At 36.5% G+C, this 16,401-nt stretch overlaps 1 protein-coding gene across 1 annotated transcript; it reads right to left on the bottom strand.

Moving 5' to 3' along the window:
• Window positions 1–4,132: 4,132 nt before the first annotated feature.
• On the bottom strand, window positions 4,133–13,164 carry LOC127648052 (UBA-like domain-containing protein 1). The gene is made up of 3 exons (XM_052132642.1): window positions 12,958–13,164; window positions 12,573–12,626; window positions 4,133–6,926 (listed from the first exon to the last, which is right to left on the bottom strand). The coding sequence occupies exons 1-3, from the start codon at window positions 13,063–13,065 to the stop codon at window positions 6,630–6,632; spliced, it is 459 nt and encodes a 152-aa protein (XP_051988602.1). The 5' UTR covers window positions 13,066–13,164; the 3' UTR covers window positions 4,133–6,629.
• Window positions 13,165–16,401: the final 3,237 nt, after the last annotated feature.

The following is a 16,401-nucleotide window of genomic DNA, read 5'->3' on the forward strand; positions in this document are numbered from 1 at the left end:
GGCGGCGCGCCGGCGGCAGTAGAAGCGGCAGAATGGCGAGATCGCAAACACGTTCGACGGCGGTCCGCCGGCGGCAGCCGCTTTTTAAAAGCGGCAGCCGCCTTCCTACCGCCTTCGTTCCGCGGACGGCCCGCTGGCCAGCCGCCGCTCCGCCGCCGTTATATCGAAGGCGGACCGCCGGAGGCAAACCGCTTTTTTCGAGCGATCTGCCGCCGCTTATTGTATATATATATATTTATTTATAGCATGCAGTTTATCAAGAATAATGATTGATCAAAGCAGACATATTTCCATTTGCCGCTTTTATTCCACATTTCAAATTACAGTAACTGTCATTGAAACAATATGTCAGATCACTGAAATATAAATAACATAAAAATACAAACATATATACACCCAAAGAAAATGCAGGTTTCCAATTAAATTTTGGTAAAAACAAGCAAAAAAAAAAACACTTTTGTAAAAAACACTATTGTAACACAACAATTGTAAATAATATAAAGAGGTCAGCTCTGGGATGAAAAGAATTACCTTTACACGACCTATATACATCATTGTTTTGTTAGAAAAAAAACACACAAGTTATACTTAGTCTTTCTAGATGTAAAGCTTTGGCTAACTACTGTATGTAGTTAATAACATTTCTACATGTAATGTTACTAGCAACATTGCTTAACCTCAGTGTGTACTGTAAGGAGGGCAAAACAGCACGTGTTAGCTAACACTTTCTAGCCACTCTAGCTACTGGACTAGCAGCATACTGCAAGAACAATGGTGACTAACTTAGATATTTTAAAAACAATGTAAACATAATATTGCGTTACACAAAAAGGAAACATGTACTTACTTAAACGATGGTAGTCGATGACTTTGCTAACTGTAGGCTGTTGAAACTAGTACTGAGTCTGACTGTAACTCGTGATTGAATGGCAAACTGAACCGAATGTGCTCTAGTCATATTGTTACGGGAGGGGCCTGCCTCGGTGGGTCCAGTGCGTCATCGAGCCACCGTTTTAGCCCGCCCAAAAGAATCCTGAACACAGCACTGGTGCAAAACTGTTTAACGGTTTAACTACACAATTCAGTACTTCACAGTCCACAGTGCAATGTGTTTTAGCAATAAATTTTTACCATGTATAGTGTGTTTGGATTATTTAATTTTTATTGCCTTTACAGGGACTTTCACACTTTCTTAAACATTAGTACAGGTCGTAATTGCAAATGAATCCCTTACCTGTAAAAGGTAAAATAACAACAAAAAAAAAATCGAGGTTGGAAAAAAATTACAGACAAACGAAATTTCTGCGCAACTGTGAAACCAGGGGAGAAAGCTTTTTCATTGAGTTTATCCTTCACGTCAAAACGGGGACAGATGTCTTTCACTGTTCACTGATAGTCAGGCATTGGTGAAAAGTCTAACTTCATCAATTTATTCTGCTAAATTTTTCATACCCTGTATTAAATATCTATTTTTAAACCTAATCAGAATCAGAAAGATATTTATTGCCAAGTAAGTTTTACAAAAAGGAATTATTCTTGGTTTATTGGTGCATGTCTCAATGTGCATCAATCAAAGAAATATAAACAATTTTCACCTAAGTGCATAAATAATTCAATATATTTTACATATATTACTGTATAATCGCTTCAGAGTTTCAAAGTAATTTAAATGTCATTTCCTAAACCTTACCTTATCATGGAATCAAGAGTCAAGAATCTGTTATAAACCCTAATGGCTTTGGAGCAAAAAATAATAATAGCCAAATGGCTGGTCGATTTTGAGAGTCAAGCTGTGACTGTATTTCAAAGCGGCTTGCCGCCGGCCGGCCGCGGTCGAATTGCCGCGAGGCAACCGCCAGAGAAATGACGCGGGCGGCCCGCCGTCTGACCGCCGGTGGCATCTCGCAAGAAATGGGCGTGACGAATTCGGCGGCAAACGCTGGATCACCGCCAGTGGGACGCACCTATAGCCGACAGCTTGGGGACAGCGGCAAAAAGAAGCCGTGCGGACATTTTTTGCTATCTGGGATTTTGTGTGCTCATTTTTAACAGTGACATGTGGGACTTCACTCTGCCAAAACTTTCTGCAAGCAGAGTGTTGGCATAGCAACTGTGCAACAGTGATGAGCTTAAAAGCAGCTGGCCAGTACTCTACAGAGTCCAACATAGTTATTTAAACCAGCGAAAAGTGAAAGGAAATTCCAGAGCCCTTATTCACGCTAGTGCCAGCTTTGAATTTTAATGGGAATGATAATGAGGCTGTGAGGGATAGACTTACAGTCTCTTCAGTGGGCTGTACTGCAGTTAAAAGTGTTTTAGGATCGTTCTGTGGAAAGAATATTGATAAAATATTTGTACAAGAACATTAAGTGTACAAAGTACTCCTGACAACATGAGTTGTGGAAAATCAGATGTGATCTATGAGCAGTATACAGCTTTAACCCGTTTGTGCCTTTGAAGAGACTGTAAGTCTATCCCTCACAGCATTGTTGTCATTCCCATTAAAAATCAAAGATGGCGCAAGCCTGAGTAAGTTCTATAAGCAGTCTATTTTAACACAGAAGTAAACATTCCCTTAAAGGGATAGTTCACACAAAAATTCTCACATAATTTACTCACCCTCATGCCACCCCAGATGTGTATGACTTTCTTTCTTAAGCAAAACACAAACAAAGATTTTTACAATAATATCTCAGCTCTGTAGATCTATACAATGCAAGCGAATGGTGACCAGAACTTTGAAGCTCCAAACGCATATAAATGTAGCATAAACGTAATCCATAAGGCTCCAGTGGTGAAATCCACGGGAGGACGTTGATATGAGTTAACCCATTGTTCAACGTCTCCAGGATGCAAGCAAGGTCCGAGTTGGGGTGGCAAAGCTTATTTTTAGGGTGGCAGCTGCGACCAAATGCCACCCTTCTGGTACCACCCCTGCTGAGCTAAGATATATTTCTAATTTTCTTCAAATGTGTTCTGGTGAAGAAAAAGTCATACATATCTGGGATATCATGAAGGTGAGTAAATAATGAGAGAATTTAAATTTTGGGGTGAACTGTCCAACTACAGTGCTCTTTTCTTTCCTAGACAGTTTTAATGTGATCTTGATAAATAATAATAATAATAATAATAATAATAAATATCTGTTAGTTTTCAAATCAATGACTGGGACACAAAAGTGCATGAAAGTTGAAGCAGCACCCTCATAGCCTTAAAGCTAACACACATGAACTAAAAGCCTCAAAACATTTCCTTTGATTTCAAGCGGTCTTTTTAAGTAGATTTTATCTGGTACTCGTCACCCAGGATTGCATGATCACAAAAAACAAACTTACTAAAGTGACCATTATCTTCACACTTCACTAAGGGCCATGTTGAAGGGACCTTCATGAAGAGCTTCTATTGCCATACTAGAACAAAATACAGAAAATACACAAAGGCTTTGCGACCCCGTCTGGCCACAAAAGGAAGTAAATTAAAAATACAACAAATGAACTGTGAAAATAATTGCAATTCAATATAAAATATAGAGTGGCAATTTAAAAAAAGCTAAATTACACTATATATGTAAGAAAAGGAAAGGGAATCAGAATATGATTAACAAGCAAAAAAGTGATTTACTAAGAATAAACGAGTCATCGCCACAAAAAATTAAGAGACTTTACAATTTGTCATATTTTCAAAGATGACACAACTAAGATGATGGTCTGACACTCAGACAAAATAATAAACCACAATAAAGGTAGAATCAGCAAACAAGAATAGAGATTTATAAATGATGAATAATGGATTTAATTAAAAGATAATTTGAAAGAATATTTGGTGAAGTAGGTAAGCAATATATGATGTGATAAATAAGTGGTATACTAGTGTGTCAGATGCAGAGAGCAAGAGAGAGCGTTAATGTTAAAAGATTATAAAGCATTTATATAAGCTATGTGTGGGAGAAATATCATTCAATGAAAACTGAAGAAATATTTTACAACCATGTGAAAATCTCCATAATCAATACATGACTCATGATGATACATTTAGCATTTAATGACTCATATGAATTTGCTTAGACCAGGGGTCAGCAACCTTTTTGACATGGGGTGCCATTTTTTATTTTCCTGGTCAATGGCTTTGCATTCAAATAGCGTGAAATCATTTATTATTCAGGTCTTTCGAACGTCACGTGGCCAATTTTAGTTGCATGTCACAGTATAATATACATAGAGTAACATTATGTAGTAAATAAAGTAAAGTGACATTTGCAAAACATTGTTCTATGCCAGACAAGAGAAAGGGGTCACATTAAATTATTTAGCTCTTTATGGTCTCTGTAGCTTGTTTTGCCCTTGCATAAATCCAACGCAAGCATCTCTTTGATATTTTATTTTTTCCACTCCACTGTATTACACAGCATATATGTATGACAATGTGAAGCCTCAAAATTCAGTGACAATAATATCCAGTTTATCTCTAAGACTGAAAAAAGTCACACATACTCATTGGCCATAATCTGGAATCAGGTTATTTGACTGATTGTCTTTCCAAAATGCCTAAGACATAAATGTGACCACATTTTTATTAAGTTTCTTATTTCTGTTTAAAGATGCATTGCAAGGGGGCCTGAGTACCTCAGCGAGTATTGACACTGAATACCACCCCTGGGGTCACGAGTTCAAATCCAGGGTGTGCTGAGAGACTCCAGATAGGTCTCCTAAGCAACCAAATTGACCCGGTTACTAGGGAAGGTAGAGTCACATGGGGTAACCTCCTCGTGGTCGCTATAATGTGTGATTGTTGCGGTGGGGCGCATGGTGAGTTGTGCGTGAAGCCTCCACACGTGCAACACCTCCGCGGTAACGCGTTCAACAGCACAAAAACACTAGCTAAGTGATATGGGGCATAACACAGATCTTTACACTGCTGCTGCAGAGGCTGAAGTGAAACAGATGCAGATGGTCTCAGTAAACATGTTCCACTCCTCATCAGAATTGTGTTTATATGAACTGAAGCTGCAGTATGTTTTGTTTGCATTTACAGTCTTTCATATTCAACCTTATTAGTTCACAAATGCAAAGCATCATAATATCTTGTACTGAATAGTACAAAGTATCTTGTCTAGAATAATTCAGCGTTCTCACATTTTTGACCAATGCATTTTAATGACTTTTCTAGCCATTCAAAATGACTGGATACAAAAAATAAAATAAAAATTACATATTTTATATAGATTGCACTCATAAAAAGCCATTTTCAGCTGATAAAATATTTTAGAGTCAAGCATAACTAGAAAAATATATATAATATATTCACACTACAAATTTCCATTTAAATATTTAATAAAACATTACAAATTTCCTTGACTTTTCCTGGAAACCACAATTTTAGTATTCTCTGATATTTGTAGGTTTCCCACTGAGGGAATCCATGCAAATTAATTATTTCAATTATTTATTTTTGTTACATGGTTTGAATAACCATTTAGTTACAGATCAGTACACTGAACTTTTTCCTATTTTTAATATATACATTTTTTGTGAAATAAAAGTATTGATTAATAAATCATTAGTTTGATCATTTGTAATTATTTACCACTGTATAAAAAGATATAAAGATTGGGGGCAAATGCATTGTCCATAATTAAACAATAGGATAACAAACCCGCAAATTGCAGATGTAAAGTCATTAATTTGCTACTGAAAAAAAAATGTGTTTTGCAATATACAGTGTACAATATTTATTTAAAAACAAATAGTAAAAATAATAACCATCACATAGTCCACAAATATTGTGGAGGCAGCGTGAACACAGTTACAGGGATATCTGTGGAAAAAATAGAAATATAAAGAAAACATTCTTGCAGATAGAAAAATAGAGATTCATGATAAAACAGACAAATGTGTTTTAAGTGCAGAACACCTCTAACTCAAAACCATAAAGTTCAGTGTTCAAAAGGGGAACAAGGAACACTTTAGGCATCACAGAAAGTCATAAGGAAGTCAATAATTACAAACCAGGCTGGAAAGATCATATGATTATGGAAGTAAATCATGTCCGTTAAAGGGATGGTTTCCAAATATAAAAATTCTAGAATTATTTAGTCACCCAAACCTCTATGAATTTGTTTCGTCTGTAGAACACAAAAGGATTTTTTTTTATGAATACTACAGTCCATAATTTCAATACAATGGCAGCTGATAAAGACTCAATTATAGTTTTGAGGTGAACTAGCCCTTTAACCCTACATCACTGCAGCTTTCGAGTACACAGTGCAAAATAGTGTTGTGTATTCACCATAAATTGAGAACTGCTGAAATAGAAGAGAATAAAACGATTCCGTAACACATTCATTCGTCTGAGGTTCTCTTAGAATATGCTACATAATTACACATTTTGTCCATCTTTTTGGTAATCGCCAACAAATAAATAATTTTAAAAGAGTCCCTAATCTCCTGTCCCCTCAGTAGTGGCCATGAGTTGTTCCAACACCAGTGTTACCATGAATCTCCCATACTGTTCATTTCACCCAATCAGTGCTCTCACCGCATTGTTCCATATCCACTGTACACAACTGCCGAATCAAGAGGAAAGACCATTCTCCTCTTCCTGTATGGTGTGATGGCTAGTTAAAACAGTCTCTATCTTTCTGCTTCCATGACAATACTAGCATGCTCAGTGGAGGGTTGCTGTGTAACAGCTGCTGGCCAGCCTGGTGATGCCGTTTGTGTGGCAAGCTGACCCAGAGTCCATCGTCCCTGGTGACCAGGGGTTGCCGGAGGGCTCATGGCCCAGTTGACATGTGGAGCTGGTGATGTAGCCATTGAAGCGATGGGACTACTGTTCCCGAAGCTCTCAGAGGCTTTCAGGCAGGAGAACATGGATAGGGCATCAGGGAAGTTGGGCGGTGTTGCGGGTGTGTTGGATGGAGTACACATCTGGAGTTGAAACACAGACAGAGCTAACTTAAACAATTGCTGGAATCATGCATTACCACACGTTTTAATACCAGAAGTTTTCTTTCAGCAACATAGCAATGTACACTAGAAAGGAAGAGTTTGATTATTTGCTTAACAAAGCCTTGTCTGGATGTTTACAACAGTAAGTAGAAGGTTAGTTTGAAGGTTATATAAGCCTTATGAAGTAAATATACTTGGACAGTTGAAAAAAAGATTTGAAGTTTGAAGATATGTAGTTAGCCTTGTTATGTGGTTGGAAAGATCTTGTGAAAGGATGAGTGGATAGACAGACAGACTGCAACAGGTAGACATTTTATGAAACATGGAAGTTGCTTAAATGTGGTGGTGACTAAGGTTGTAGACCTTTGGACAAACAGAAGTTGATTCAGTAATGATTGGCTCCCTCAACTGAATAAACACCAGACCTGATGCACTGGCACAAATGTTGCTATAGCAACGTTGTCTTTCAGAGCCCAGAGTTAACAGATAATCAGGGTAAAAACAACATTTGTGCCAAACACCCGTGACATCTTTTGACAATCAACAGTGTTTTTGTGCTCTGGTTAAAATCAAATACAAATATAAAGAATGTTACAAAGCCTATTTATTACCTTGTGACCATGGAGAGAATTCAGTTTATTATAAGTCTATGTGAAATACTTTATTGGCCATACACAGCATAATAGTATAATTGACCATTGTTCCAGGGAACCACTTTTGTACATAATAGAGCTAGTTTCTAGTCTCACTCTGCAGCCTCTTTTTCTCAGATATTGAAATTATTTCAACTTATATATTTTTTATCCATTTATTTTTTAAGTAGCCATTTAAAATGTGGGATAATGTAAAGTAAGCTGGTCATTAGATCACAAAATAAACCCCTTCAGTGTGATATTATGCTCTTACTGAGCAACTTAGCCTAACTTTAAGATCGAAGAAGAAAAAAATGATAAAAAAGGTGTTAAATTCATTTTGATTGTAAGGATGTAGAAAAATAATAATTCAAAGTCTGAAATTCTTGGAAAAGACCCTGAAGTAGATTTTCTTTTTTCATGAAGAAGTGAAGCAAATGTGTTTTAAAATATGTTTAATACTTGAAATAATAATAATAATGCCCACCAAATCAAAGTCAGAGTGTTATACCCTACATGCTTAAAAATGTTTGAAAACATTTTTGAACATAACTCAATGAAAATATACGACCCCCATTTGGGGGCCGGGCCCTGTCAGTCACACATAATCATATCGTATGTTACTTTACCAGCTAAAGTATCACAATTACACACGATAGTGTGTTAATTCTTTACACAATTTGTCATAGTGGTTCTAAGAAATTAGCCATTCCATTTGTTGTTCTGGAAGTGGTGGAAATAACTGATGGATGAACAGGGAGAAAGCTCAAATGGACTTACTTGTTAGCCAATACATTCTTAGCTTGATGTAAAAAAAAAAACAACACCGTATAAAAACAGCCAATACAAACTGAACAGCTTTAAATTTGAATTCCATTATTCTATTTGAATGTTGGTAACATAAAATTAAAGATAGTGTATCGTTGAAAAGACTATTTACAGCAGCAGTTTCATTATTACAGCAACTTCAGCCCCTCTCTCATGGTAAAGAGCAGCACAAATGCAGATCACACACACACCAGTTTGATCACACGTCTTAGGGATGTGATCAAACCATGAACAAACCAATCTGGGCTGTGGTTCCTAAAAGCATTGCAAGTTTAAGTTTTGGGAAACGCAGCCCTGATCATAAGTGCGAAGTTACCAACACCATGCATTTGTAATTGGAAAAAAATAAATAAACGAGTGCAACGTTCTTGATTTTAATAGAAACAGTAAATCTGTAAATGCTAAGATAAAGCATTTAGGTTAAATGAAGTGACACTAACCCATGTCTTTTCTGCAGAAGCCGTGGGATGTGTCCGAAGGGGTTTAATAAAGTTGCTGGTGTTTCCCCATTTGGCTTGAAATCTTTATAGACATTCTCGGTAGATGGGTTTTCCAGGTCTCATCAGGCAAAACCCAAAATAATTATGAATTATGTTTTTTAAAACTCTTCTCACTGTCCAAATTTTGATTTAAATCCATATTATCCATTAGGAGACACGACTGCCAAATGAAGATGATGGAATTCAGATGTGTGTGTGTTTGAAGCATGGGAAAACAACTAATTGAAAAATAAACAACACCATATAAGGGGCAAATTCTAAACAGTATTTTGTGCTCTTACAGAGTACTGCATGAAGAGGATGCCACTTGAAAAGACTATATTTTTAATGTTATTGAAGACATAGGTCTAAATGAAGGATTTAGTGAAAATAATATTTACAACCGCACATTCAATATAACTTACGGTACACCATATTAACGGTACTATAGTTTAAAAAAAAAATACTGTGACACCAGTATACTGTGCAACCTTAGTTAATTGACAGGTGATGTCTGTATCTAAAAGGTGATTGGCTCTTTTATTGTAAGGGACTTCCTTTCTACATCTGTTGTCCGTTGGGCACACAGAGCTTCTTGGTTGAATGTTCCAATTTCTCCCACTCATTTAATTATAAGTGCCCCGTTTCCATCCACTTTTAATGCCATTTTGTTATCGACAAAGTGAAAATGCGTAATTGCGGTCTTCTGCCCGTTTCCAATCGAATGGCCTTTTATTGATAAAAATGGCGTGTGTGATGACGACATGCCTAAAACACTTTGTCGCATACGTTTTGGTTTATCGCAAAAGGAATCTGCCCTTTAGCATTTCCATACAGAAATGTGTGTTTATCGCTAATTGTGCACATTTCGCCTCCCAGATGTCCCTCATTTTTTTCCTCTTAAGTTTTGGTAAAATGCGGAGAGTATTGAGACAATTCATTGAAATTAGACAGCTTACTGTCATTTTAATTTCACAAATAAAAGCAATCAAAATGGAGCTGTTACCCTTCTGATAGGACTGTAATATTGGTCCGGATGTTGCGCCTATCGCTGTTTGCCACCAGTTCCGACCCCAAACAAATCTTCATGCCCCTGTTCAAGCTGACAACCTACACCAAGTAGTGGCAGAAACTTTTGGTCTTACTATGAGGATCATCCATCGATGTGTGCACAGCTATTAAAGAACAACTGATGCGGTGCAATATCAGGATTTTCATACGATACATTCCTGATATTCAACAGGCTATTTTGAACAATCATCTAATCTAAAGCATCACCATCACAACTGCATTATGTCCTGTATATTTCTCCATCAACTTTTAATGACCAACTTTTTGTGTCATAATGCAATTTACATTTTCTGAAGAAGCTCAGCAAATGCAATCCGGGGTAAAGAGGGTTAGATTTAAAATATTGAAACGTTTTAAAATGTTCAAAAGCTCGTTTTCGGAAAGTGAACTCATTGGACAAATAGTTCTGATGAGTTCTGAAAAAATGTGCATAACGTTCTGAGCATGACATTCAGCCGACTGTTTTTGTATTATAGGCTAATTCCATGACTGCCGTCTATTATTTTCAATGGTGTGGAAAAGCAACTTTATAAAATAAGTGGATGGCTACCGCGATTAAATTAATCACATACAGTGGCCATTCATTTGTTCTCTGTGCACTTGTCGATGTGCATGATACAAGATATTTGTGTTGGCACTCCTGGAGTGTCATGTTTGCAGCATCAGATCTATATGCAGTTAAGGTCAATCCATAATCACTTACAATAAATTGGCTTTCAAGCATGCATACTGTCGTCATTACTAACACAGGCTAATGATTGGGGTTATTATTATCATTTAATTCGTTTTATGCCATATCAGCAACCGGGCTATTCACATGGCAAACAAAGGTTCATCAATAAATATTTACAATATTAAATAAGACACTTAAAATTTATACAAGATAAAAACTGTACGATTTGTTCAGATGGTACTTTTAAAAATATCTATTAAACAACTCTCTGTATAAAAGTGTTGTCTGATACTTCCAAATGTTTTACAGTTCAGAAAAATGTGCTTGATGGTCTGACGATTGGGGACCGTTCGGTCATGTGACACTACATTTTTGCGTTAATGCCAATTTTCTCGACAAAAAGTGTTTCCAAACGACATTTGAAGTATTGACAAGGAGTTAATGCACTAGAGTTAAACTGGAAAATATTATATTTCCATCTGCTTTATTTTGATGCGCTAAAACTTTGTTCGCAAAAACTCCTATGCAATATAGTTCAAGTTATATTGTATTTTAATTCTTAATATCTTATACTAATTATGTATTATTTTATTAGTGTGTCTACACGTTGCTTTTGTTGTAGGCTATTCCTACAAGTTTTAATTAAATAAAAATATTATTTACAATATTAATTGCTATATAAATATATATTTTTTTCCTTTTGTCCTTTAAGTCTGTAATAGTCCACATCTAATAGTAGTGCAATTCAATTAGAGTTGCACCTAATAGTAGTGATATTCAAACACTTAAACAATTCAGACTTTGACTAAATGTAATTTTTTGGTGTTTGAATTGCACTACTATTAGGTTTGGATTGTCTGAAACACACTGGCATTACACTCACTAATGCCAGTTGTTTTAATGGTCCCATACATTAGGGATATCCAGAAATTATTAAACGGAATCAGTGATTGCTGTGGTGTTTTCCAAGGGTTAACTGAATTTGATTCGCCTTGCATGTGACCGGTAGCATTACTACTTCTGAATAATTCCAGCCACTCTTTAGCAGAGACGGACCACCTCTATTAAAATGGAAGAAATTGGAACGCCCAACCAAGAAGCTCTAAGCGCCCAACGGTCAACGGATGTAGAAAGTAAGTCCCGCCTTACACGTAATAGAGCCAATCAACGTTTAGATACAGACCCCCCCGTCAATGATCTCGAGAACGCGCATGCGCATTAGCTATACAACCAGGGAAAATTACGTTTTTATCGTATTTTTAGGTAAAGAAGCACAATTTATGAAACCTGCATTGTCAGATGATTTGAAAATATGCTCTACGATTGTAATCTTGACCAACCGATTTTGAGATTTCGGTCTTTCCCCATTCAACTAGATACGAGCTGCACAGGCATGACTGGAAATAGCCTCCAGAGATTGTTCCAAAGATGGCCAACAGTGGACTGACTTGCTAGAAAGACTTTGATAATTCCAAGCAAATTATTTGAATCTTAAAATATCTAAGCAACAAACGTGTTTATTAATCGTTTTAAATCAGCGAGGATTCGAATTTCTTACTGGCTATATTTTGTTCCAAATGTCAGGTTTTTATTGTTATAAGAGGGTGTAAACACGCAGCGTCAAACGCGTGTTCTCTCGTTTTCCTGGAATCACCCTCCCCCACAACTTTGGACACGTTTGCAAAAACGCCAACTCCACGAGTACAGACTATTTTAAAATCTTTAAAAATAGCTAAATTTAATAAACTGCCAACGGGAGACAATACGAACTTCAAACTGTCAAGTTGATAATTTAAACGACATAAACGTAGCTTTCGAGAGACACATGCCAGTCTGTGTTTATTTTTGTCCAACTCGTGTTTTCAACATGGCGGAAGTCATCATAACAGACATAAGAAACTATTAAGACACAATGACAAACACGACAATCATTTATACTTACCATCTGATGGCTGTAAGGGACATTAGCTTCTTGGAAAAAAGTACTAAGAGCAGTCTGTAAAAACATAAGAAATGTATCAATTGGTTATCATTAATATATATGAGGAAATACATATTTTTTGAAGGGCTTTGATCATAACTTAATGAACCTTTTAGACCTTCAATTCATTGAACAGCTAGAAAGCAACGTTACTTGCCCAACTTAAGATCTTATATAAAATATTTGGAAGTCCCATATGTAAAAACGCTTTTAAGATGCTGTTGCAGCGAGCTTCCTTTTTTATGTTTGTATACAACATAATGACATTATATACCAAAACAAAAGTTAGTCGTAGTGAAATCTGTTCATAATTCTTGTCCCACATTTGAAATTGAGATATACATACCTCAAACTGCCAGTGTGAAGCTTGTAGAAGCTGCTTTGCTTGATCTGCCGCGCATCCGGCAGTTAGAACAAACTGGTTTATCATAACTTGATGCCTTAATTCTTCCATATTCAGTCAAGAAACCTATGTGATCTCCTGAGATAAAAGATTCAGCTGGCAGTCTTTCAAAAACGACGTACGCAAACATCAACTTGTCGATATGAAACCAAAAAGTGTTCTTTTGAGTCGAACAGTAGCGCCCCCTGTTGGGAGATTGGTTCAGAGAAGAACTCTGGGATTTGTAGGCAAGTATGCAAAAAAAAAAAAGAAAAAAAAAAGGTAACGATAGTTAAAGGTGCACTCAGTAATTTTTCCTAATTTAAAAAAGTTTTACTTCTAAAGAATTAATTGTAATTTTGACACCTATGTATGAGACGTGAGATGAGATGAGGACTAACATGTCAGTAACCTAATAAAAGCTGTTTTATTCTACATGGAGAGGGTCCGCACATGGGGGCTGCCATGTTAGGATCACATGACCAGCCAAATAATTCTTGCTTAATCTCAGTAACTGCTCTGTTATTGGAACCTTTCACTCACTGATTAAAGTAATCCTGGCCTGAATAGTGAATTTCTAAAAATGGCATCTATAACTGAAAATGATTGTGTTTGAATGATATTGCATCCACACCGCTAGATGCTGCATTCCACTCAACTTGGAAAGTCTGAATTTCCTAGTTCCTACCTAACAGAAAGCCACTTGAAGTTGAACTTCCAACTTGGAAACTCGTGCTGAAATCCTCAACTCAGTTTTTGCAGAGATACGGTGCATGACGTCACTCGAACATGTCGGCAAACAGGGAAATGCACAAAGTTAACTATTTGGGCAAAGTTCCTACATTAAAAGATAATAAACCTTGTTTAGCATACATTGGCTTAAAAACGGTAAACTGTACTCTCTTTTGACAATCATACACCTAGAGAACAAAGGCTATCATTGCATAGCATCGTTTATCCTCCTCAATTCGTTACGAGGAGATATCTGTGTTGACAATCGAACAACAGCAAAGCTAATGGGACTATTGCAGTTTTGTTTCCTTATACATCATCTTCCGAGCGTATGGTAATGGAATGCCTTTATGGTTGGAATAACCCTCTTGAATGGAACGCAGCATAAGTCCAAGATGACATATTCAAAAAATTACTGAGTGCACCTTTAATAACAAGCTAAAAATGAATTTCTGGGTGATTTAGGTTTTATATGTTAAATGTCATCTTTGAATCTTTTATTATTTGCAAGTAACAGCAACATTTTAAAGAGAACAGGTTCACTTGGAACTAATTTAAAAAAGCTACTCTGGTAGGCCTACTACCATGGCTTTTTGGTCATGCAGCATGATATTCTTTGAAGTACCATGTTAATACCTTGATAGATGATCAAGACATCAGTCAGCATGGTTTATATCAAAGTACCATGATATTTTCATCATATACTTTCACAATACCATTGTTGCATCACAGTATTTTTTGTAAGGGTGGTAATTAATCTACACTGTTTCTCATTTGTCTGCATTACTTGGTTCATCCTTAGTGTATGCTCTACGAACAGTAGGGTTGGGCGATGTCCCCTAAATTGGCAGTTGACGATGTTGACAGTAAAACATCGCGATGGACGATGATATCGTCGGTGGGGTGGGGCGGGGCGGGGTTATATAATTTCATATAATTTTCAAAAATTATATGACAAATTATAATTTCATTATTTTACTAACCCAACTAACGACTCGTCGGCGCTTTATCAGTAGGTTGCACGACATGTGAAGCATTTTTTTTTTTAGCTTTCACTTAAGAAGAGTTGTGCACTTTTTATTTTAATATATCTCTTTACATAAATACTATTTTCCACTTAAAAACTATAATTTCGTTATTTTACTCACTGATGAGCAAAAATTCGAGGCAGAAATGACCATGTACCTGCAGGAAATGGCCATTGATGGGGAAGAGGACCCGCTGACTTGGTGGAAAACGAACGACAAAAGGTTTCCGTTCATGGCAAGAACATGGCGGAAATATCTGTGCATATGTGCTACCAGTACTCCATCAGAGCGGGTCTTCAGCACAGCGGGTAGTGTAGTTACTCCAATCCACAGCTTATTAAAACCAGATAAAGTGAATATTTTGTATTTCTGTCCAGAAACATCGAAATTTAAACATGGTCTATGGTGAAAGATATTACACTTCTTTACGCATTTTTCGCCATCCGTTGTGGAGCTTCGATTTAGCATATTATTTTAAACGTTCATTTGTGTAGTTCATATGACCACTTTACAATATTTCAATAACATAATTTATATTGTAGCCTGTGCTGAAGTTAATTGTGCTGCTAATTATAAGTGAAATGTTAATGCCAAGTTTCGGTCTGAGTGTTGTTCCCGTTTTCTTGTTCTTTATTTGTTGTTCTTCTATGTTTTAATAAATGTGTGTTATTCATATTCACCTTGTTTCTTTCATTTGATTTGACATTATGGATTTATGGCCAAGGACATTTTTCTTTAAGAGTATTAACCAGACAAAAGTGATTTGACGTTCGCTGGTCTGGGTTTATCTTAAACTGCCGCTTCAGTGTATACAAGAGCTATGTGACAATGAGCAAGATTTTCTGAGACACTACAACTACTAATAATTAATTAATAAAGGCTATTTTCTTGTAGCCTACAACATAAAATATTTAAATCTAAATGTACAGTGTAAGATATGTAAAAAAAAAGACAAGAAGCTAACAATGTCAAGATCAATGTTTGTGTAGCCTGCCTGACACGGTATTTTCACAGACTAACACGTCACGTCTCTGGCATATACTACAGTATTTAAAATAGCATATATGCATTAGTTATATTCTCAATTTAATTTACAGAGCAATCCCTGCAAAGTTTTTAGGTTAACTATAGAAGAGACTAGGATTAGTGAATCACACTAGCAAGACTCGCAAAAGGGGGCGTAGCATCACGATGGTGGCTCTACATCGTGATGTTGGTCAGCCATCACGATGGACGATGATATCGTCCATCGGCACAACCCTAACGAACAGCTAAAAAAATAGCAAAAGACTCCAAAGGATGTGCCAACAAAACTATAAGAAATCTGTGATTAAAATACTCTTTCTAGGTGGTCAGCTGCAAGATAGCATATATAGTAACCTACATTATTCCAATCTGGGTAAATGGAAAATCCACCCTTTTTAAATCACCAACTGTATTTTTACACATTAACAAGTGACTAAACAGATTTTTTTTCGCCAAACGTGATGTTTCAGTATTTAATTTGTTTGGTATTTTATATTTTACATCAAGATGATGGCCATGTTTATCCACTTTGGCCATGAAATATAGCAGCACCAGCAATTGAACACTCCTCCCAAACACTTTTGGTGCCTCAAATGGTGTGTGCTGTTGATCCATCCCCAAA

This window comes from Xyrauchen texanus, chromosome 8 (genome assembly GCF_025860055.1).
Source record: "Xyrauchen texanus isolate HMW12.3.18 chromosome 8, RBS_HiC_50CHRs, whole genome shotgun sequence".
In the NCBI taxonomy this organism is placed as follows: Eukaryota; Metazoa; Chordata; class Actinopteri; order Cypriniformes; family Catostomidae; genus Xyrauchen; species Xyrauchen texanus.